General features: G+C 37.6%; 1 protein-coding gene across 2 annotated transcripts in view; it reads left to right on the top strand.

Moving 5' to 3' along the window:
* mcc (MCC regulator of WNT signaling pathway) overlaps positions 1-24,945 on the top strand; it is a 210,921-nt gene that overhangs the window by 24,756 nt on the left and 161,220 nt on the right. The window contains exons 2-3 of one of the 2 annotated variants that reach the window (XM_088912111.1): positions 742-989; positions 8,150-8,361. In XM_088912111.1, the coding sequence (XP_088768237.1) occupies positions 742-989; positions 8,150-8,361 (460 nt within the window). Of the gene's footprint in view, positions 1-741; positions 990-8,149; positions 8,362-24,945 lie in introns of those variants that run through there. The other variant, XM_088912106.1, reaches the window with a different exon arrangement.

Genomic DNA, 24,945 nt, shown 5'->3' with positions numbered 1-24,945 from the left:
TCGGAATTTCCCTTGCATTTTAATGGCTCTCACAATAAATATGTACATGTATCAATGTAGTGTATTTTAATGAGCTTTAAATCGATAACCGTTCTAATATTTGTGCTCTTAATTACCTGTGAAATGACCATGCATTTCTATGCATTGCATTTGTCCATATAAAGCAAGTCCTTTTCTGGCCAAAAGCATTGATGCATAACCATAGAATGTCCTTATCATTACTATCTGGTATAACTGATATGTTAAATGAAGACATGTTTTACGAACAGTTGTGTTCTCGAGACCTATGAGCATATGTATTTTATTATTATTAAAAAAAGTTGGTTGACCAGCGGGGGAAAAAATGAAAAAAGGTTTAATTTTGTATTGGTTTTATTCCAGTGTGCAAAGAAAATGCAGTACAGTATACCAGTCAGTTAAATGAAATCACCTTTTATATTAATATTTTGATTAGTTGTTGCTCAATTGTATTTTATATATCTTGATTCAGTTTGAAATTAATAAGTCTAGTAATTGGTGTGATTTGCACAGAGGAAATAAGATTTTTCATTTCATTTATTAAACAGAACAATTCCGCTTCTCCAAACTGGGGGTTACTGCTTATGGTTGTAAATATTTTGGGTGAGTTCATTTGCAGCGGTACGACAGCATGGCAGCGGTACTGTGTGATTTCATACGTACAGCCCATCTCCCAGTAATTGTCATCTAACACAGCAATGTGGTCTTCCTGCCCCTTTTCAGGAATGACTTGCTGATGGTTTGCCGGCAGCTCAACATGGAAGACTCTGTGGCTGAGATCATGCACCAACTTGGAGCCGACGAACGGGGAAAGATCTCCTTTGAGGATTTCACGCGCTGTCGCATGCAGCTTGTGAGCGAGATCAGAAAGGAGGAAGGAGAGCTGTCGGTGAAATCGGACGACTCCTGCAAGAAGAAGAACTTAAGGGATCGCATTGCGTCTTGGCCAACTAGCAGCGACAACAGTCTGGGTGAGTGCAGAAACATGACAAAATGCAGCACCATTGTTTCTAAAGTTTAAATGTGACGTGACTGTTTTCAGGTTGTACAAAGCTTTCATATTTGTTTTAGCTGCTAGAAGGATATGTTTTGTATGTTTTTTTCATGTTTGATTTTACCTGATATCTTTCATGCAGTAAACATGGATCTTTTAAATTAAACCTTTCATTAAGGACTGCCATACTTAGGATCCTGTAGTGAGTTTGACCAAAATGTCTGAAATGTCATATTCAACATATCATCTATCTGATATTCTTGTATAAGTACAGTAAACCCTCAGTTTAACAAAAGGACATCCATTACTGTCGAATGTTAAATCACAAATGTTTTTTTCAGCCCCAAAACACACAATTATGAGCAATATATATATACTGATGGGAAAAAAGAAACACAATATTTTCTGGAAGGAGAATAATGTAGTTATAGATTGTCTTTTCACAAAAAGTTGTCAATTTGTTTTAACACCTCTGACCAGCAATACAGCTGTATTAGTCAGTTAGTCAGTTTTCTTTGTCGAATGTCAGCAGAAGCAAGGGAGAGGGCTGTTGGCATGCTACAGGCAGGCATGTCATGTGTCAGTGTTGCCAGACACTATGGAGTAAGCCGCTCCACTGTCCTGACTGCAGAGAAAGTTTCAGCAGACTGGCAGGACAGATGACTGTCCAAGATCTGTTCGCCTTTGAGTGACCACACCAGAGCAGAACCAACCCATCAGACTGGTCCATCTGAGAGATCGTTTCAGATCTGCCACCCGTACTGCTGCTGAAACTTCCGGCAGACACAATGCCCGCATCAGTGACAGGACATTGAGGCGTTCCATGCTGCTGGCCTTAGAGCAAGGCGACCTGTCAGAGGCCCTCTGCTCACACCCGACTGGCATGGGCCAGACAGAGGGAGCGATGGACTCGTCGGCAGTGGCATCAGGTCCTCTTCACGGATGAGTCACTCTTCAGCCTGTTCCACGCAGACGGGAGGGCCAGAGTGTGGAGGAGGAGGTGTTGCGTTTCTTTTTTCAATTAGTATATGTTCTTTCTGGACTTTTGGTTTATTTTTTTAACAATTGTAATCAACACAGTCGAAGAAATTTGGCCTTTTTTGTATCATAAATATCCTTTTTTTATTCTTTTTATCAGATTTTGTCTGCCAAATTCGAAAGCTGTTAAACCAAGGGTTTACTGTATAAGTAAGAAAAGAAGAGATGTTAGGGTTATCAAACCACATATTTCTGTCAAATATGGTTATTATATGACATATCTGAATTCACCAATGTAAATCAGCCACTTTAACCTCTCCTCATTGTAAGACACCACAGGTACAAAATCATCATGAGTGCAGGGTTTAAGGTAGGTAGAGCATTAAAAATTTCTTGCCACTTGAATTTTATTTTGAGTTCAATATAAAAGTTAAAGTAGAGCAAGTGAGTCACACGCTGTAGCTGTAATGGAATACTGTCAGTTTCTTCTAAAAAAAGTAGAGATCAAAGTTGTTAGAAAGTCGTGCATGACAGTTGAACTTTTTTTTGGAACTGAGTTGAAGAGATCAAACCAACATGCATAACTTTTTGGATACCAACCCCTAAGAATAACTCATAACTTTGAGATAGCAGTTTCAATATGATCTTTTCTCTTCCGTTTTCTTTTTCTAATGTAATGACAAAGCCTGCTCAAAGAAAAGCAGTGATTTATTAATTCAAAATTTGGAAAGAGTCTGGGAAATATACTGTAGCTTTGTTCTGTTTTGATGGCTTCAAATAATGAGGATATTGTTAGAATCAACAAGACCAACAAAAAGAGGAGGATAGAGTTTGCATGTCACAAGAGCAGTCTATCATGACTAGTATATTTACAATATGCTTTTTATTCTTTACTTTCATTTGTGTTTTTATATCTTCCGAAGATAAGTAAAGTCTTTGAAACGTGAAACACGAGTTCTCTCTCTATACTGGAGCATATGCTCTGTTCTTGAAAATTAAAACATGTCCATTTGCACTTAGTTCAAACAGCTTTTTTTTTAATGTGTATTGTTTTCAATAAACAAATCAAGTTAACATTTAACAGACCTTCAGGATAAAGAAAATATACATATACAGTGCTTAGCAAAACATACTGTACCTAGGGTATTCATACCCTTCCTATGGTTTCTCATTTTCTGAAATTGCTAAATGAAGCATACACTGAGGCATACAGAGTTTAGTAAACTTAATATTTTATTCAGACCCTGAATGCTCAGATTGAAGATGGCTAAGGATATGTTACAGTAAATGTCAGTGTAAAGTATGTTGATTGCGTAGTTATTCAGATCTGTGAACTCCAGTTGACTAGCTGTCTTTTTGGGTAAGTCTCTTCTAGCTGTGCATTCTGATTTGGTGCAGTTTTTGCCCATTCTTAGATTTGCTCAAGTTTTCTGAAGTTGCTTGAGGATTGTCACCAGCAGCTTTCAAGTCTTTCCAGTGTTTCCCAGTAGGATTGCCATCAGGACTTTTGACAGAGCCATTCAAAGACATTCACCATTTTTATTCTTGAGCCCCTCCAGTGTAGCTTTGGACTTGTACTTGGAAATGTGACTTTTTGTCCCAGCTCCAAGTCTGAAGCAGGCTTGCCAGTAAGATTTGTCAGTACCTTGGAGCTGTACCCAGCAACGTCCCCACCAGTTTCAGTCTTGTCAAGCTTCCCAGGTCCTGCCGATGAGAAGAGAACTATAGCGTTATGCTGCCACCACCATGCCTGGCAGGAGCGGTGGTGCATTTGAGTGATGCATTATGCTGGGTTTACATCAGACACTTTGCATTTTGATCTAAAACATTCCAGTTTTGTCCTGTCCGTCCACAGAATCGTATACCACAGTATTTCAGTATCACTCTCACCTTTGTTGCAAAGTCCATGTGGGTTTTTTTTTTTTACTTCCATACAAGACCCCTTTATGAAGTGACTGACATATTGTTACGCCATTAACACATTCTCCCATCTCGGCTACTCTTGGGTTTGGAATTGGGGTTTTTCAGGTGTAAGAAATTTTATTTTCAAGTTTTTGTGGACTACCATTTGGAAAAGAACTATTACCCAATAGAACAACAGAATGCTGTTAATATTTGTCATCCCCCTTCATCTAAGTAAGAGCTGGGAGTAGCATATGCCTTCTGATTTTGTTTTTGTTATCTTTTTATTGTTTTCCTTGTATGTAATGTTGAAATGTCTCAGAATTAACGGCTCTCGTACGCAGTTCCATATCTGCTTGGTGTATTAACTTCTATCTTCTTTCCTGTATGCTGCACTCTTCAGAGAAGAGGATAGTCTGTGTAAAGCTGAGTTTTTGTCTCGCACAAGTAGGTGCTGAGTATTGGAAAAGTGTATCTTATGTAATATGTGCACCTTAAAGGCTTCTGTATGACTAATGTTACCAAGAGGTAGATTGTTATCTTCAGGAGGATGACAGCCAGGTTGTCTGTAAGAAGGAGAAAAGAAAATCACAGCCTGAAGGCAAAATTCAGATTAGCTACTTTTCAAAAGCTTTACTGACAGCTGAGAGGTTTGATTTTAATAATTGCCACATTTGGGAGTTATTTATAACCTTTACAGCCCCGAAAAAGTCACTGAGGTAGAAGAGAGAAAACTTTATTTTGTGAAGCTAAATTTTGATGGGTGATACTTTTTTTTAAGAACTTTTCTTTGTCTAAACTTACCAACCACACCAACATCCTGAGATTGATGAATGCTTTCACAGTATTTACTGTATAGCCAATGTAATCTGTTTCTCATCTCTCAGTCTGTAGAAATATTTATTAGATTTCCTGAAACTGGTCTGTAGTTCTGCCAGTTGCACTGGAGACATATTTATCCACTATCCCTGGTATTGAATTTATTTGTTGTAATTTAAGTAACTTTACTTAATGCTGTACAGATTGTTTCCCTTAGTTTAAAAATGATCAATTATAGCAGAACAAGTCCACGAAAGACTAAGTTAGTCATCACTGCCTACGTATTGCCTAATATAAGGATTTCAGCTTTCTCTCATATCCTTTAAACATGTGGCTTGTAAATGAGTCCATTCATTGAGTTTGCTTTACAGCTGTTTGAGTTAGGTAGGAAATTTTTGGAGTATTACAGCTGACTTTGAATAGTCACATTGTTGCTATAGATCACTTCTACTCCTGCACCTTTATATCTCTAGGCACAAATGTTTGAACCTTTTGAATAGTTGTCATTCCCTTTTTCTAAAGGGAAGCACATACACTAAGATGGGGGTCGGTTATACAGAGAAGTAGGGTCTCGTGTTCCTCTTTTCCATAATAATTTTGTGGGTCACATTTATCAATCACCAATTTAAGATGATGCTAAAAATAAATCCTGCATTTTTATACCGTCTTTTTAAACATATTACGAAAACCATATTACAGGGCATACTTTAGTAACTGCCCCATTTGTTTTTCTTTTTTGACTGTTTAATCATCTGTAATGGAAGGGCGCTTGAATGGTTTTATCAAAAAAATATGGTAAAAATCTTTTCTGAAAGTGTATCTCTGTAAGCTTGAAACTACAACTGTTTCTCTTCAAGAGGCTGGTGATTGAGGTCTACTAGTGGCTTAATTGTTGTGAAGACTGGAGGACCTCCACTGTTGTACAATTCTGATCTCCCACTAATGCTGACTTGTTTTATCATTCGTTCACGTAATCAGCTGAGTTCAGCACTTTAACGAGAAAACATACAGCCAGTTGCAAAATTTATTTTACAAATGCAGGAAGTGTAATGTTGATGAGGACAACTGACCATATAGTGCTTGTCAGTTTAAAGAATGCATCTCACAAAAGTCTCAGAAGCCAGACTTTTCATTCTTAAGTAACCCCATTACTTTTGTTGCTTGAGTGCTGTCTGATGACCTGTTGAAGTTTTTTGTTTCCTGAAATAAGGCAAAAGTAGAAAGCCTGACTTTTTGTTTGTGTTGTGAATGCTTTGGTGATTGGTATGGCATTCAGCAATCACATTTTTTGTACTAGTGTTTGTTTTTGTTGGCTCTAACATCTTAGTACTTATTGTTCTTCTTGAACTTTCCTGTAAGAGATTATTGCACACAGATTATTCACTAGTGGTATGAATATGTATTGTGCGTAATGGCTTGATAGCTGATGTGATTTCTTTTATAAACAACAACTGTACTGAACAAAGTTAATTATAAGGAACAAGTAAAGGTATATTCTATGCGAAAAAGAAAGAGTGTAGAAGAAGGCTCTAAAGCCAAAACATTGTGTTTCTTTTCTTCTCTTTTCAGCAGAGAATAAACCTTTACTTCTTCCTTTGCAGCCTATGCATGCTGACGCAGCTACCTACTTGAACAACTGGGCTTATCATGTTTAACTGAACAGATTCCAGGAAGGCTGGCTTCTTTGCATCTTATCCATCGCCTGTTATTTGACATAATAAATCAATTTTCAGGAGTTTGCTTTAAGATTGTACATTTTTATAATGTGTCCTGTTATGGGGTGGACTTGGTAATAAAACAGTAAGGTCTTGGTTTCAGTTTCGCACACACTACTTACCTGGAACTTTCAGCTCAGACAGGTGGCCTCTGTTGCTTCTCTTGCTTTATTTTTCTCTGTTATTATTCCAGGAAGAAACTGTGTGTGGTGTAAAAGTGTGAAAAATAGTGTTCGAAAGATACAAATGGTAGGATCTACACTGTGAATGACTTAAAGACAAAGTAATACATTTTCCTGGTAAGACTGACTCTAAAGTAGGATGTTCCAGGGAAAACAAAGTATTCTGCTAGAGACAATAACTTTGTTTTATTCACTTGATTTCTGTGGGTAAATGTATAGAGAATCCAAGTCTTGTACCAAGCTGTGAGCACAGGAACGGGAATATAAAACAAACACAGGACCAGCTTGATTTTGAAACCGGTGGCTCTGATACTTTAAGAAGAATTTTTAAAGTGGAATTCAGTATTTGACAAAATACAGTCTGCATCTTGTGAAACGTCAGAATAGTTTGCAGAACATTTTTTAAAGTAGTGCAATGTATTCCCTGTAAATGGAAAAACACAAGTTTTGTTTTATTGGTTTGACATTTGTATTAAACTGGAACATAGTAGTTCTTATGAAGACCAGATACTTGCACTGTATTTTCTAAATACAATTAATGAACTAAAGTTATAAACCAATATGAGTTTTATTTGTAGTTTACCACATAAAGAAATATATCATTTAACAGTAAGTGCAGAAGTTGTGTAAGATGTACTTTTATTTAGTCTACTGTTGGTTTGTATTACATATAATCTGTGAATTTGGCTTGCGGATGTTGTAAATCACTCCAAGAAGAAAAATTCCAATAATTCAAAACGAGAATCACACAATTACAAAAGCATAAGAAGGCTTCCAGTCATTTCGCTTGTTTGGTAAACCCTGTTACGAACCCCAACTTCCTGTGTTATAACAAGCTAGCACCATATGACAAATATTACGTCATTTGGATTTAGTTATCACTATAAATTGTAAGCATAGTGCTTAGCTGATGATGTTTTAAAGCTGCTACCTCATTTGATGCTTATAGGCAAGCCTGCTGGAATGGACTCCAGCACTGAGCACTGTCACTTGAGAGGTACAAATAAACAGTATTATTTTTTTTATTTGGTCAGTGTGGTTAATTTAAAATAAAGAAATTCCACATAAATCTTTATATGGAATATTTTCTAAATGTCTAAAGCTCTGTTTCCAGAGAGATACTTTCATCTAGCATATTTATACAAAGATACTTTATATTAGCAGCATAAACCTTAGATTTTTAAAAACTTTTTTACTGACGTCAACAGAATTACAGCTTAAGCTTTCAGGTGTATAGTATTTCAGTGTGTCTAGGGCAATTTTTAGGAGCTTGTTCTTTGCCAAGACAGCCTTTTTTACAGAATTTGGCAAGCAAGGGAGGCAGCTGAGCTGTATGTGACATTGAAGAATAAAATCGAACATCGTTTTCGATGGCTTCTTTGAATAATACACATTGAACAATGTGCATTGTTCATGTTTCATCCTCTTTTACTCCAAAATTTGCTTTTGCATTTTGGTAGATTTCACGGCTCAAAGTTCTGGGTAAGATTCCTTGAGGGCAGGTTGGCTTATCTGGTTCTGGGATGTTTGTGTTTGTGCAGGTGCCTTGTCCGGGGCCAGGGAGAGCTGGGAATACGACTCTGGCGCCCGGGATCTGCAAAGCCCAGACCTGCAGCCAAAGCCAGCCTTCCAGAAGCTCCTCGAGTATCGAAACAGCACGCTGGAGCAACAGGCTGTTCTGCAGAAACTGCTGTCGCAGGCGAGCAGTCTGAATGCGCCCATGGGGGGAAACTACCTGGAGCTTGCCAACACGGTGAGACCAACTTTCACCCTCAGTTGCTGAGCATGTGAAGCTTCAGAGTTGTGCCTGGGTTACAGCAGCATAGAACCAGTCAGCCTCAAGTAAATGCTGCTGTACGTCCATCTTCTTCATTAGTTCTTTATAAAATGTGGACAACAGGTTTGTTTGAGTAGTGGCTTGCTCATTCATTCCCACACTTTTTAAATAGTTTTGTGATGAGAGGCAGCTAATTTGGCAATTAGAGATCTTAAAAGTTAAGTGCTTGAAAATTTTGTAAATAGACTATAGAAACAATAAATGTCAGTTGCTTTATTTTACTTGTTCTATTTTAACTTTTTTAAAGATTACATTTATGCATGGGAATTGTGGTTGGAGACTGAGGTTTACTTTTAACTGATGAGAACGTCCAGAATGGGCTCAGCTCGTAATGCTAAGCTATGTTTAAGTCAAAGATGAAGGTTCACGGTGTGTCCTACAGAAATGAAGAAAGGAAGTTTCAACACCCTGCCACAGTATTTGAAAACATTCTGTTCCTTTAGTTGAGAGTTTATTTCTGACTTGTTGTGGAAGAATTCCTAGGGTTTTCCATTCAAAATAATCCTGATATTTTTCTGTCATGCAAGCTTCTTTTAACTTCTGTACCTTTCAAATAAGTGATATTATGATGTGTACAGCGTAAGATACAGTTCTGCCCCATGTGCAACAGCGGTGAATTCATGCGTGAAACAAACCGTTTTTCTCAGTACTGTAGTAATCTTAAAATTTGCTTAGATAATCTCTTGGATACAGATACCAGGACTTCGAAAATCTATTTAGTTTTGGTTTCTGGTCTTGTTAGGTACACCATTCTGAACTCTTAAAACTACTTTTAGTAGTTTTTTTAAAATATGTATTTAAAACATTTCTGTTTAAGACCCTTTTCCACATTCAATTTTTTAAAATTATTTTTGGGTGGAGTTTTGGTTTCTTGAAAACTCCCATTGCCCTTGTGTTGGCAGAGCAGTTGATTTTTGCCAACCTGTCTCTTAAACGCCTGTAGGAGTTTTGTTTCACCCAGTTCATTTCCACGTACTGTAGCTGTTTCTCAAATATGTCACATTTCTGTCTGTAGAGTCCTGTAAGTAGCAAGACTTCAAAGGAAATGTCAACCATTTTGAGACAGGCTAAGAGGTATCGTGCTGTGCATCGTACTACAACATTTGACACGTCATTAGAAAAAAGGATTTTAAATTTGTGGTTTTGGCATGGGGTTCCAGGATGGCAGTTAATACTTCTGGGTTGGGGGTGGGTTTCAGGCTTTTCTCAATGTGGGATTTGCATCCTGTCCCTGTGTTCGTGTGAGTTTCTTTACAGGTGCTCTGTTCTATTCCCCCTTCCCAAAAATAAAGCTGAATAGGTTAGCTTTAGCTATTCTGATTTGTCTTGTCACTTCACTTTCCCTGTTGTGAACTGGTGTACCTTCTGTGGGAAGAGCAGTCATGCATCATGAACCCTATGCTTCTGGAACAAACTCTGATTTGACATGACCCTTTCAAGGATAAACAGCCTACTGCTGATGGATGGATGGGTAGTACCATCTGAGAAAGCAGCACATTTCTATAGGGTGATAAAGTTTGCTCCTGCTGCTAGAGTATGACAGATTGGAATGCTGTTGATAAAAGTGGAGGATAGCATTTGGATTTGGAAGAGAACATTATTTTTCTTATCCTTTTCAAATTCAATGTGATGGATGTACTATTTATTTCATCTAATGGTCTGCTGACTTTATCTGCAGATCAGACAAGTTGTAAGTTGACTTAAAGCAGGCATTTAGTATGTGCGAGCATTCTAACTAGAAAAGTAGAGAGATGAGTACATTGAGAAATAATTTTTGCATCCAAACAGTCATACCCTCTGCATACTTTTCTTTTTGACCTGGCCAAAGCTCCCAATCTCTCCTCCTAGTCTTCCTTAGTCATTTATAAATTCACGAAAGAAGATGGAATAAAATGTACAGGAAAAAGAACAGATAAAAATCAAACCCTACAATTGTAGCAGGGGATCACAACTGTTTAGACTATTTTGTTTCCCTGTAGAAAAGAACAGACTACTACATCTAAAAACAGCAGAAAGTATAACTTAAAATGTACTGTAAATGTAAAGTGAATCTGTAGCCTTGTAAGACATAATCATGATTTTGTAGAAATTTGGATTTTGCAATATGAGACATCTCCTTTAGTATCCCTGTTTATTTTTGAAAAACTAAAAATGAGACAAAGCCTGTTGCAGACTCACTGCTTGCTGTTTACTAGTTTGTTCACAATTTCAGTGCCGCACTAATGTTTTGTACCTTATGTAGAAAGTTAGTGCCAAGTATATATGTGCATTTGTTGTATTCTGATCGTTTTGCATCCAGTCAATAATGTTTTATAACCCATATGACACTAATAATAATGTTTGTTGAGACTCTAAGTATCTACTGTATTTAAACCACAAAAAGTATGGTTTGCAACTATATCAATATGATTTTTATGTTCTGTGAAAATGTTTTGGTAACTGTATCAAACTAGCTAAAAAAGTTATCAGGTTTTTTACAGCACTGTGTTTTTCCGAATTGAAAAAAAGAGTGTTAGCCCTCTTTTTCTAAACAAACATGTCTCAGGAACTATTAGGAATCGCATGCTTAAATTGGAGCTTTTCTACTGTTGAACTAAATTATATTCAGATATTAGTTCACTATGCCAATGTCATAATACGTCAAACACTGAGTGACCCATCATTGAACTACTGTACTGGTTTGTGCTGTGTGCACATTTGATAGATGGAGAAGAAATGCTTGCTTTGCCAAATGTGGATACTGGAGAGTGCTGTGCAGCAGATATTTATGCAATACAGTTAAGCCTTTTTAAAGACCCCTAAAATCTTATACATTGCTATTGATGTCAGTTCTTTAGACTGAATGAAAAGTAATGCAAATGAATTCTGATGGTGGAGTTGGTTTAAGTCCTGAGTCTTACAGCTAGTAGAAATTAAGTGTGTAGAACTCTAAATTAGTTCTATTTCATTCTTGGTTATGGCAACAAATGAAAGGCCATGTAGTCTCTTATCATTTTTAGTCTGTTTTTGCTCCTTGGGGTGCTAGTAGCGTTTACATATGAGTTTCCATAAAGATAACAGTAAAGTATATTTTACGGTAGTGAATTATTTTTAATGTATAAAATGGCATGTAGTTTTATGGCCTGACTGGTTTAATAAACGATTGGCCCAGTCTTCATTTTAGTCCAGAGTGGGAGCCGTAGTTTTGGGGAATAATTTAAGGGATTTATGGGAGATCCATGGATAACTTGTGCAGAGGGGTGCCAGGATGTTAAAGTTTGCAGGGCACGTCTTTTATAAATGTACTCTATCACATGCATTCTGTATCAAAATAAATACCTTCAAATGAGACATTACAATATAGGGCAGTAATTCCTTGAATAAAGCTGTGGCTACGTTTGTGAAAACCTGTGTGGAAGTAGAAATGTCTCATGGGCTAAAATTCACGGGGGGTTTTTTTCTCACCTGTAGCATCAATTCTCTTGAACCCCCTGAACTTGCAAACACACTTAAGCCATACATGGCACCAAACTACTTTGAGACAACTTGTCTAAACTTCTGCCCTAGCTTATCTTCGAATGGATTGTGTACATCTCTCCTTCTTAGCACTCACTGGTTTTGCACCTTTCTTTACTTTTCTTGGCTTGTGAGTGAATCATAAACAAAACAGACTAATGTTCAAAGTGTGGGCAGTATCTCTTTGCACATGCTTTCCCCTCATGCTAAGAGGTAATATTTTTTTAAACTTGAAAAAAAAAAAGATTCCCACAAATAACTATGGTCTGGCACCAGTGGCCTGAGAAGGATTACAGTACTTCTTGTGTTCATCTATCATTTATACCATCTCTGTAAAGTAGTTGCAATTTTTGGCATGCTATTTTTGGATGGCCACTTTATGTGAAAAGTGTTACCTAAATAATCGTTTTATTGAGAAAATCACTGTCTGGGTTTGCGTTATATGAGGAATTACAGTAATTACAAATCCATCCTTTTTTATGAACTGCTTTATCCAGCGATGCACTCCAGACAGGATGCCAGTCCATTGCAGGACACAATCACGCACACTCACACCAGGGCCAATTTTGCAGAAGCCAGTTAGCTTTCTAGCATGTCTTTGGACTGGTGGAGGAAACCAGAGGACCAGTAGGAAAGTCATGTGAACAAGGAATTGAACCCAGGGCTCAACCCTGCGAGGCAGCAATGCTCACCACTGCGCCACTGTGCCGCCTCTTAATACAAACCATGATACAGCAGTGCCATGAAAATACAAGAAAATGTGGGTCTGGAGACCTTGGAGGAAAATCATTTCATTGCATCAGAGCGGTGGTTGTTTTTTTTTCCGAGAACTGGCATGGGGGTTATTGTCTTTACAGTACGTCTGTGTCTTCTCAAACACGGAGGCTGTTCTTGAAATTGTGTTGTTTTCATTTGAAAAAAATGAACTTGAAGCTGACTTTAGTAGTGAACAAAAGGCATTTATCTGTCTTGAGGGCCTTTTAGAACCTCAAAACCCCATGTTTTTTCTTCGCTTTGGCAATGGTTTATTTGCAAAATTGAATTTGACTGCATAATAGTATAAAATTTCAACTCATTTTGCCAAGTGGTCTACAGTATTCTGTGTATTTGCATCTCTTTGTGTTTTGGTCTCTTCTCTTGGGAATAGCCAGTAACCCGTGTTCAAATGTGGCAATATCAGGAGAGTTCTTCATTTCCCCTCTGACTCTATAAGTGCTGATTAATTCTTGCATGGTTTGAGGTCAGCTAATGTAATTTTATTGACTGTTATGGTAGGGATTTTTCATGCTGCAGAATAACTATAAATTTAGATTCACTAAGCCACTGGGCTATTTAAAATAAGCTAATAGAGGTTTTTAGGCGCATATCAGATAGTTTATGAGTCTGTGGAATGCTGTTACTGGTCTGTGACATACTTCCAAGAAGGAACTCGTATAGCTAAAATATACAGAGAAATAGAGGCACATCAATGATTGTGGAGAAAAGCAGGCAAACTTTCTGGGTTGTAATTTTGGTGCCCTTTGTAAAACAGACATAAATAATGTAAAACATCAAATATCATTAAAACCAGAATCTAACATTTCAGATCTTTAATTTCAGTTATAATAATTGCACGCGTGTGTATAATGCTTTTCATCCCAAAGGTAGCACCAGCATTAATGCCAGCAGCCCCACTGTAGAGCAGATAAGGTAGAGAAGTGTGAAATAGCTTTACCAATTGAAATAAAGAGCTATAGGCAGACCAGGTTGTGCAGAGGTAACACTCTAATGAACAGTGACATGGGATCTTTAGAGACTATGTAGTCATGACTTTAATTTAATTTTTCAGAAGGATGACACCTCCTAAAGCACAGTGTCCCTGTTACCATCTTAGGGTATTGGATTGGAAATTGGTTTAGTGAGAATAGTGCTATCTACTAGTCTACCAACATCACTTACCGTCTAACCTTGTTTAAACCCAGTTTTATTTAGAGCTCTCCCTTTTGTTGTCCAGGGCGTACCTTGCTTAGCTTCTGACAGCATGGGAGAAAAGGCAGTTTATTCTGTTGTTTTTGAGTTCTGAAATTAGTTGGCTTTTTATGGTTTTCTTTGGTGAATTAACTTGGGTTCAGGAAAATGTCTCTCCTTTAGACGTCTTTGATGTTTTGGTGTGTTTTAATTAATTTAATTGCAGAGCCTCCAGAATAAATCCTGTAAGTTCAAAATGACGAAATGAAGACATATCCACAGGGTGGCAACAGTGAGCTCTGTGAAGCTGTGGTGTGCACTTTCATGCTGTAGAGGGCAACAGAACAATGTGAGACGACATGGTTGTCAGACATTGTGCGTCATCACTCTTAATCAGAGCAGGATTGCCGTTGCAGTTACATTAAGTACAGATATGAATTGCTGTGATTAGTAGATAATATGTAAAGATCTTTACTGATATTAAATGGGAATTTGCGAGATTGCAGAAAACAATGTTGTAAGCAGTTCTAAGGATCATGTAACTCATTGATACAGCTTCCAAATACTGCAGTGGTGCTAGCACCCAGTCTTTTTAAGCAACAAAAAAATACTTATTGTAAGATAATCTTTTACTCATGCGTATTTATTTTGAAGTTAGCATATTCATAAGCAAAGAATGCTTGTATTAGCATAGCAATTTGCTGTTTAGTCTTGGAGATTATATATTAGTCTTGATCCTAAATTGTATTCTTTTTAGCAGAATTCATTGCACTTGCACTTGTCATAGAGCCTTTTTTAAAGGAAAAATACTTTGCACTGCAGTTTCTCTACACCCTACATTCATTAATACATCATATTTATTATTTATGTGAGTAGATATCTAATGTGTCGTCATGTCTTGTGTCAAGTTTCAAGGACATTTTAGTTGCCGTGCCTTTTATGGATTTCATAAATCATTTAGTGCTTTATCATCATGAATATCATTTTGACAAATGCCTAGAGCAGATTACTATTGTCAGTTGTGAGCCAGAGGTTAAGTAATTTCTGTTGAGGCAGAGACGGATTTGTTTGTCACAAGTTGTAACTGCAGTCCTGTGCTCCATTCATTATGTTCCAGTGTTGCCTACACCATTGCAATTCCAATCCATGTCCCAGCACTCAGGTGTACAATAAAATGTATTTCTTCCTTTGTGCCACAGTCTGCATGTTGAATATGATTTGTTTTGCTTCCGTTTCTTCCTTTTTCTGCAGCTCATGTCAGACACCTTATACGCTTCCTTAAAGCTACGTTTCCTATGATCATGTCAGCCACCAGTTCAAGAGAGGACAATGGTTCTGACTACTGCCACTGAGTTTTCAGAGTAAACAAGTCTGGCAGACATTACTGTTGCTTACTAACATTTAAAACGTTCATTTCAGTGATACGCTGTTAAAAAGTGAAACCTACTGTATGTTTCCTTCAGGTTTCTGAGATTTTGAAGTATAATATATTGAGAGGGGGAAACGCCCAAAACCTCTGCTGTTGCAGCCAGCTCCTTTCCATATGGATTAGAGTCAAATAGCAAAATCTCAGCATGTTCACATTTTCAACATTGGCCTTAAGGACCCATCATATTCTGGTCTCATTTTGAAAAGAGCCCTGTTAGATAAGCATACTTGAGACCTTCAGTACATCAATAGTATTTCTAACTATGTTATAGTGGAATTTACTGATGTCGAACGTTTTCTTTACTTTGCATTGCCTGAGATCAGGTTGCAATCCATATATGGAATACTTCCAGTTTCACCACCACCAAAAGCATTCATGTCAGTGTACACTGCAGGGGTGTTTTTTCTGTGTGGTACAGTAACAGCTTTACTATATGGCCTTTTAATAACTGGTGTGCTCTGCATTTTATACATACAATTTCTGATTCTCTTTGTCTTGCGCCACCTATCGCCAAGGTCCTTCAGTTCATTCAGTTACTTTGAAGATCTGCTGTAGTGCAGACACACTGTATCTTTCTGCCTGGTTTTATCTCAAAACATTTATACCACCTAACGCCATGGGTTAGATGTGCAGCAGCAGGATGTGGAGAACAACACCAGCCTGTTGTGCTTTCATTCAGAAGTGGGAGGTAATAGAGAGACTGGAGGAGTGTGAAAATAAGAATTTATTGAAGGAATCCAACATTGGCTTGTTGATGAGCTGTCATCATTCTGTAACCTTTAGTATTAATGCTTATGTGATAACCGGCGTATTTGACTTTTCAGTACCTCTCCTTCCTGATGGACACTGGATTGTAAACCTTTATTATACCATCTATTTCAGTATCCAACACACACCGATAGTCGTGGTTCATTATTGTGAAAATGTGCTCCATCAACTAATTCAGTCAAGCAAAAAAAAAGTACAGAAAGAAGGTTGTAAATGAGAGGAGGCATTTGGCCCATATTACTTATTTGGTAGTTTAGGCTTAGTACCTTAGTAAATTTGAGATTTCATCCAGCCCAGAACACCATTGGAATGAAACCACATTGACAGTGTTAGCAGTGCAGACATGTGGACAGTGAGATTTAAGGCAGACCAATGTAAATTAATGCATGCACATAGTTGTACACACAATACTCAGTTATTTAATGATACGTAGAACTCAAATTCAAAGGATGTGACATTAAAAGTATCAGCCATGCACTGATAAGACCTAATTGTACAATGTGTACCATTGCAAACCTTGAAAGAGTTAAATAGAACCCAGAATAGTAGTCTGCAAGCATTGGCTTGGGAAGCATTTTGATGATGATGAGCTGAAGGAGGCCGAGCCTGGGGTATTGGAATGTGCTAAAGGGCAGGTTCTTTCTGGAGAAACTAAAAAAGGCTTAGGATCAATATCAAAATGGAAAAAAAAAAACATCTTCCATTGCTTTTTGTGTTTACAGTATTTTCTGCATAGAACGTTTTGAACCGGGTATATATACAGATTATTCTAATGTGAAGCATCTTTTTAGAGAACTATCCCAAATCTGGTTCAGGGAACACACACACCCTGTAATTTTGAATTGCAGCCTGATTAAGCCATGTCTGTGCTGACCTTTGCAGAGAAAATTGTAGAAGAGTTTCAGTAAATCAGGAGACCTTTGTTGATTCTAGCCTAGATAAATTTATTCAAGCTAATCAGTTCATGCTGAAAAGCACTACCACATGAGCTTAATTAACCAATGCTGTAATTAGGTTTATTTTGTTGCTAAAATTAACTGCCTGGCAAAATAGTCTTGATTAACAGAATACCAAGTTTATGTAGAGAATTATAATGTTTTTATCTTTACGTTCAAATTAAAGAGAAACATGCTTGTAAAATATTAATGGCAATTTAAGGATGGCAATTTTGGATGTCTTTATGTACGTTGTAGATGTATTTTGTGACATTCAGTTTTGCTGTTCTGCAGCTTTTTAACCTATTATTTTAAGGTTTAAGCATTAAGGAAACATAAAATTTAAATAATTCCTTTAAAATGACAAAATAGGTACAACAGTAAGTAATTCATCTTCAGCTACAGAAACTGAAATGTATAGCATGGAAAGTCTCTAAATGAATTTTCATTAGACTTGGTTATCATGGGAATTAAGGATTTTAATACATAGGTTTCATTGTCTACATAATTACAGTTTGTATGTTTGCATCATGTGGTACTGTTAAAAACATGCCACTATATTTCCAGCACTTAACCATTCCATTGATCAACTGTGATGTTGTACATACGTCGGAGGCACTTAAGGTTAATTAAATTATTGTTCTAATTTTTTTAAGTGGAGCAACAGCAGCTCTAGTGATCATTTTGGCTTACACAACTGGTCCTTTATTACTGGTTTAATTATTGGAGTCTTGAGGAGTGGGAAGTTCAGTGCCTTGTTTCACTTCTTGGAAACCACAATCAGCTATAAACTCTGTATCTTACAGTTACCACAGTATAAATCATGAAAGTTTTGCATTTAAAGCAATAGTAAAAAGACTGTGCATGGTGATGGTTTGCATGAGACTTTAATTAAAGATGGACCTCCCTTTAGTATGCTGTTTTAAGAGCTGCTCTGTGCAGATTGTTTAGCTGCCTCTTTCATCCCTGAACTTATGCCCCATAATGGTTTGTGCCTGTTACGGCTTCCCCTTTGCTTGCCAAACTGTGTAATAAATAGTGTCTCTTACAGTGTCGTGGCCCACATTGGCTTGGGTGACAAAAGCCACTGTGGTCCAAAAAAATTGCCATCAGTGCTTTTTTGACCCTTGATGTGACTTTATGGTGATGATTGACCACCAGCATCAGTGACGTTTTGAACTGTTACCTCCACCTGTCTTCATCCGGGTCTCTCATCTGTTTGTTCTGAAGCAGAAAACGCCTGGGGTTTGAGTGGTGACCAAGTGGACCAACATTAATTGCAATTTTGAACGTTTTTGCACAATATTGTTAGTATTTTTCTGTATTTGTTTTTTTTACTGTCCGGAAATTATTTGCAATGGATAATATTCTTCTAGAATTTTTAGCACTGACATGTCTCAGTTTTACAGGATTATCCTGCATTATATAGAGCCAACTCCTAAATTATTAGCGTGCTTGATAAAGATGAATAAAGCTGTATAAACTAAACAACGGTAATGAGCTAAATTGTAATTTTCCAGTATATAGAATATATTTTACTTATAAATGATTCAATTAAATAAGAAATTACACATTTATCAAATTTTAAATGTATTTCCAAAAAATGTAAGTGCTACAGTTATTGGCACCACTGTTTTCAGTTCTTGGTGTACCTTCCCTTTGCAAAGATGACAGCACTGAGTCTTTTTCTGTAATGTTTAATCAGATTAGAGAACACTTTGGGAGGGTTCTTATACCATTCTTCCATACAGAATCTTTCCAGATCCTTGATATCCTTCAGTCTGCGCTTATGGACTGCCTTCTTCAATTCATACCACAGGGTTTCAATGGGGTTTAAGTCAGGAGGAGGATCAAATGTTGATTTTGAAGTCAGTTTGTGGAGTCTGATGTGTGTTTGGGGTCGTTTGAAGATCCACTTGCAGCCTATTTTATTCCTCGTCGTCCTGGTAGAGGTACAAGGTACAGTGTGTGTTTGAGTCCATGATGATGATGATGATGATGATGATGATGACCTTAACAACACTGGCCCCAGGACCAGTGGAAACAAAACCGTTCCATATCATCAAAGATCCAGCACCATATTTTACAAAAGGTATGAAGTCTTTTCTGAATACTCATCCTTCTTTTGACAGTTCAGCAGACTCCAGGTGCTTGTGTTTGTTGGGTGCGCTCATAAAAGTTTTTTTCCTGGCAGCACTCCCAAATAGCTTGTTGCCAGGGAGGGAGCATCTAATTGTAGATTTGGAGACATAGTGACCCCAAGGTGCAAACAAGTTCTGTATTTCTCCAACTGTGGCCCTTGGATTTTGCCTCCCAAACCATCCTCCTCCCTGGGGCAAGATACACTTGCATTCTCTACCAGGCAGGGTTACCACCGTTCTAAACTTTCTAATTATTGCCTTAATAGTAGTCAGTGGTGTATTTATTTTTTGGTATCCAGTGTCTGATTTATACAGATCAAAAACCATTTGTCTCTTTCCATTTGTGAATTCTTTGGCTTTATTATAGCCAGCAGTTATATTACCCTGCAGCTCACAACTGGCAACCCACTGAAGCTCAGCAGGTGTGAGCCTGTTCAGTACCTGGATGGGAGACCTCCTGGGAAAGCTAAGGTTGCTGCTGGAAGAGGTGTTAGTGGGGCCAGTAGGGGGCGCTCACCCCGCAGTCTGTGTGGGTCCTAATTCCCCCAGGGTAGCGATGGGGATGCTATACTGTAAAAAAGGCTGCGTCCTTTGGATGAGATGTAAAACCAAGGTTGGTTTTCAAAATCAAAATGGGTTAAAATCCCAGTGCCTTTTTAGTAAAGAGTAGGGGTTTCACCCTGGTGTCTTGGCCAGATTTCCCCCTGGCCTTTCAAAATCATGGCATCCTATAATCCCCATCTATGAATTAGCTTCATCACTCTGTTCTCCTCCCCACTGATAGCTGATGTGTGGTGAGCGTTCTGGCGCACTATTTCTGCTGTCGCATCATCCAGGTGGGGCTGCACACTGGTGGTGGTGGAGGGGAGTCCCCATTACCTGTAAAGAGCTTTGAGTGGAGTGTCCAGAAAAGTGCTATACAAGTTTAAGGAATTATTATTTCTTGATGATGAGGGATGACAAAGGGATTTCACATGTGTATTACCTAGTTTTTATACCCCAGTGAGACAGGAAACCGAAGAAGGCAACACTGTATTTCCTTAATCCCGAGATGAATGTTAATAGAAATTGTTCTGTTTGATTTTGTTTGTAAGAATGATCAGTTACCAACAAGTTTGCCACCTTTTAGTTGAGATGACTGTAGACTGCACTGTTTACATGCCAACGATTATTACTTGGTTAACGAGATTGCTAAATGACAAGGCAGCATTCTTATGGTCAGATCTTTCCATTCTTTTTTTGTTTCTGCATTTAAGTGAAATTAAAAGCAGAATGGAATTTCTCTGGTACTAAAATTAACAAATGAGTAATTATCATTAAAATCAATAACCAGTGTCAGTATCTTAACTGTTTTTAAAAAGTATTGTCACAGATACAAAGGTGCAGGTTGTGAATATGTTTTTGTTACATTGAAATGAATGCTTTCAAAATTTACCTTTTGTTAAGTTTTTGATGTACTTTGGTAAGGATTATACTGTTTTAACTGTGAAAGAAGGAGGTAGCAGCTCTCGGTGTTGAGGCAGGACTCAGTGCAGGCTGTTAAAACATTGTGTGCCCAACCAGCAGGAAAAATGCTGCCACATTTGATCCAGCTAACTGCAGGCAATCAGGAAAAGAGCACTGCTGCATTGTGGAAAGCCAGGAGGCCAGGGAAAACAGATCAGTCCACATGTTAAGAGTCACGTAAAGAGCCAATATCAGGGGTACAGCTGACAAGGGGCTGTCAGTGTCAGGAAAAAGAATTGTCCTTGCTGTATCCTTTCTTGCTGAGGGAGTGCATAGAGGATCAGTCATTTTGCAAATTATTTTTTTTTCAAAATGAAGTTGTTCTGTTTAAAATAAGCAGGGGACATTGATATCATCTATACGCATCTGTTCCTGGTATTGAAACATAGAGCAGAAACCGTCTAATGAAAACATTAATTGTAAAGAAACCAAAACACGTCAAAACAGTTCATACTAAAAAACGCTTTTAGAGCAAGAAGACTGAAGACCTCAGCTTGTGTTGAGTCAAGGGTTATTTGTAAATACATGTTTTAAGTTTCATTGATCTCAAACTTTGAATATAATGTCAGGAGTTGCTTGCCAAGTGTGGGAATCCATACTGTGAGTTAGCAATGCTGTAAAAATGTTTTGGAAGGGTTTATTCCTCATGGATGGTTGCATGTTTAAAACTAATAGGAGTCTTGGCTGTTGTCAGAATACATGTGGTGAAAATGTATCGTTATGTAAATATAAGATAAACAATGAGAAAGGGTTTACTCTGCAACAGTTTCTACTTTTTTGCGTATGTATGGAATGCTAAAGTAGAAGTGTGACAAAAGTGTTTCTCTTGTACCTCTACACAAAATGTATCACGGGATGGCATACAATGTATACATTATTGCATTATAGATGTTATCTGTACAATAACTAATTCATAATTATCACTTTGGGTTAAACTCACTTCCCATCACACTGCAGACTGTGTTTATCCTGGAAGTCTGCCCAGAACAGCATTAATGGGGCACCACAGCACTGAATCAGGAACTGCCTGTCTGCCAGTGCCTCTTAACTGTCGTCTGAGAAATATGACGCTTTCTATCTCATTGGAGCTAGAAGGGACTTTGATGCTCAAAGTAGCAAAAAGCTGATACTTGATCAGTATTATCAGTAAGCATTTCTGTGTGGACTTGTTTTAAGCAGAAAGATATTTTAAGCTAAGCGAACTTGAGTTTTGTGCAACAAAAACAAAACGAATTTTCACTGCAGAATAAAGTGCCCTTTGAAGATTGTATAAGGTGTTAAGCATTAAATGTAATTGAGAGGAAAAAAGTTAGAACACTGGGTATTAAAGAATATAAAAATGTTTAGTTGCCTGGTATTTGTGTTTACATACAGTATGTAGAAAAATGACCTTCTCTGATTAAGTTTTGATTTGGACACTGATGTTATTCTAAAGCCCTTAGTGTTTATTGTAGTGTTTTCCTTTATGAAATAAAAATGTCTCTTTGTGGTGTTTTGTACTAGTTGCCCCTTTAATCTGCAGCCTTCTAAAGGCTTCCATCAAACCTTATAATCAGAAGAATGTGAGCAGTTGTGTAACAAGCAGTTTCTAACAGTGGAGCAAATGTATACATGGCTCAGCAAAGACATTCTTATTTGGTATGTTGAAGGCTAAGTCAAAGACAGGCATTATGCATATGAAGTCCTTTTGTCCAGTTTTGTCACACACAAAGCAGCTATGTCTTTTTGTTTGGAAACAAAGGAAACAAGGAGTTTGAAAAAACTGAGAAGAGAGTGCACACGTACTGTAAGTACTGTACACTGGAAGCAAAGGGGGTTCACTTAAACCTATTTTTTCATAAAATCCAAACGCTCTTAGAGTCCTAAATGATTAAACACTATCAAACATCCTTGCTGTTTTTAATAACCACCTGGGACAGTACAGATGTGAACTGAAGTCTGTTTTTTTTAAATAAGTATGAGAGCTCTAGACCTCCTCCGGCAGTAATCCCAGATGCATTTCATTGTGTGATTTGGGCTCATTTGCTGAAATCCATTTTTGAATCAGTTGTGTATTCAAATATATTTTGTCATGAAGAACTTGTATCATAAGGTTTCTTAAAATAAGTCATGATCAATCACATCTTAGCAAAAACAACACATAATTCTTCCATGTTTAATTTAATAGTTTAGTCCCGTAGGTATCCATAGATTCTGAAATCCTTTTGCAGGCTAAATTACTGGAATTACTGGAAAAACAGCATGTAAGGTTTACATTTAAACAGATCAGACCTTCATTGATGTATTTCTCTCATTAGAACATGGTTCTTTATTGCTGGGTCCTGTGTTTTGTTTGGTAGACTTTCTGCTTTCACCAGGTATCTGTTTTCTTAGCTCCTTTGAGGTATGGACATTGGATCCTAAGTTTCAAAATATAGGACTAACATATTCAAAACTGTGATATTGTTCTTCCTTATTCCACAGATGGAGATGTGGTGTACACTGGAAAGGCTTTAACCTGCTTACTAGAACAAGACCACAAGTGATCAACAAATGACCTGCAATACAGAAATTGTCAAAGCTTGCTTTAAAATTTCTAAATTTGTTGAAGACACAATATTAGTTTCATTTTTTCTAAGAAAAGTTTAATTTTATAAAATAAACTTAACTCATTAGATATCAAACGTTTTGCCTTGAGTAACGGTAGTTAATGAAATGAGGTGGGTGTTGGCGTTATAGAAGAAATTTGGTGGACTGTCAGAGACAAAGAATGAAACAAAACTGCCTTATTTGAATTTCTGTATCAATGATAATGTGCAGTCCTCTAAAGAAAAGCAAAGAAAAGACCCTTTAAAAAATACCCTTGCTGTGATCATACTGACTTTTTTCACTTCACAGTCTGAAATGGAAATGTGGAATAGTTCAATAGTGACAATGCCTCATGGCCTCGTCCTGTGAGCTTCCACGTTGATGCATGTTCATGTGCTTGAATCTTGACTGAATTGACATGCTTCTGCAGCGCATAGTTTTGTTAAGGGTGAATTAAAAAAAAAAATGAAAGTCTTCTAATGCCTTAACTTGCATTGTTCAGCTGTAATTGGATTAGATGTCGGGGTGTGATTGGTGTTGTCAATACAGTTTTTGTTAAAGCTTTATATTGGAACTCATCAGTACTTGTGGATTATTGAATGTAAGCACAGATCACAGATGGCAACTACTCTCCTCAGTTGCAGATGCTGCTAGTTTTAAGTCTTAAATCCACCATAGTAGTTCTGCGGATCACCTGGGCTCTGTGGCCTCCGGCGGCTTAGGAGCTGCTGAGAGCGTTAACACCACAAATAATTTATGTGGAGAGTCAAGCAGCCTAGAGTTTGGTTAAGAACTTTGCAATGCCCTAAAGATCTTGGTGATTTGGCTGTAATTTTACATTTTATTGTTGGGATCTTCAGCTAAGGGTCTCGGGACTTTGATCCTGGTTCACTGTGTCAGAACCCGCTTGAGAAAACGGCTAAATCATTAGAGCTCAAGATCTTATATTTTCCGTCCTTAATGATGGACTCATTGAATTGGCCCTTTAATGACAAACTCTGTGGACATTTGTTAAAACATCAGCCAGTTTTTTGGCACTGTACAAATCTGGAATTATTTTATCCCCTACTTTTCAGGTTCTTGGCATTTCACATTTTTGCCATGGTTGTCAAAAAATGTTTGTTTTCTTAGTGACATCTTTGATCTTTGCAGTTTTCGGAATCCGAAGGAAACCTTAGTTCTTTCTGGGTTTTGTCTCAGTCTTCTCAGCCTATATGGAGTGCCGTTGGATGCTTCTTACTTTTTCGTCTAGTGTCTTATTTTCAAATCATTTTCGAAGCATCTGGTTTTATCCATATGTAACTTGTTTTTTTGCATATAATAGTAGTCCACATTCACTTATATTAATGCTCAGGACTGAGTACTGTGTGGGCTACAGTTTGGGGATATATTTTTGATTCTAAAACTGGAGCACACTACAGTAGATGATTCATTTCAAACTTGTTCTGAGATTCTGTGCAGCCACATACAATTTCAGATGGGGTTTGCTGCACATCCTCTGTTGCAAACATACTCAGTGTGTGACTGGCACCAATATACATGTGTTTGTGAATGACCTGTGCTAGACTGCTTCAGGCTTTACGCAACTGATATACTATTGCATCTAATTGGTGTGACCACACCAATTAGTCCCAGACTGCTCCCGCTCAAAGACTTATCACAAAGTTGTCAGCTTTTTCGCGTACAGTGTCTTTTGCTGGAGGGTTTAACT

This window comes from Atractosteus spatula, chromosome 3 (assembly GCF_055471065.1).
Source record: "Atractosteus spatula isolate fAtrSpa1 chromosome 3, fAtrSpa1.hap1, whole genome shotgun sequence".
Taxonomy (NCBI): Eukaryota; Metazoa; Chordata; class Actinopteri; order Semionotiformes; family Lepisosteidae; genus Atractosteus; species Atractosteus spatula.
The sequence above is the reverse complement of the archived record's forward strand: the minus strand, read 5'-3'. Positions and strand labels throughout refer to the sequence as shown.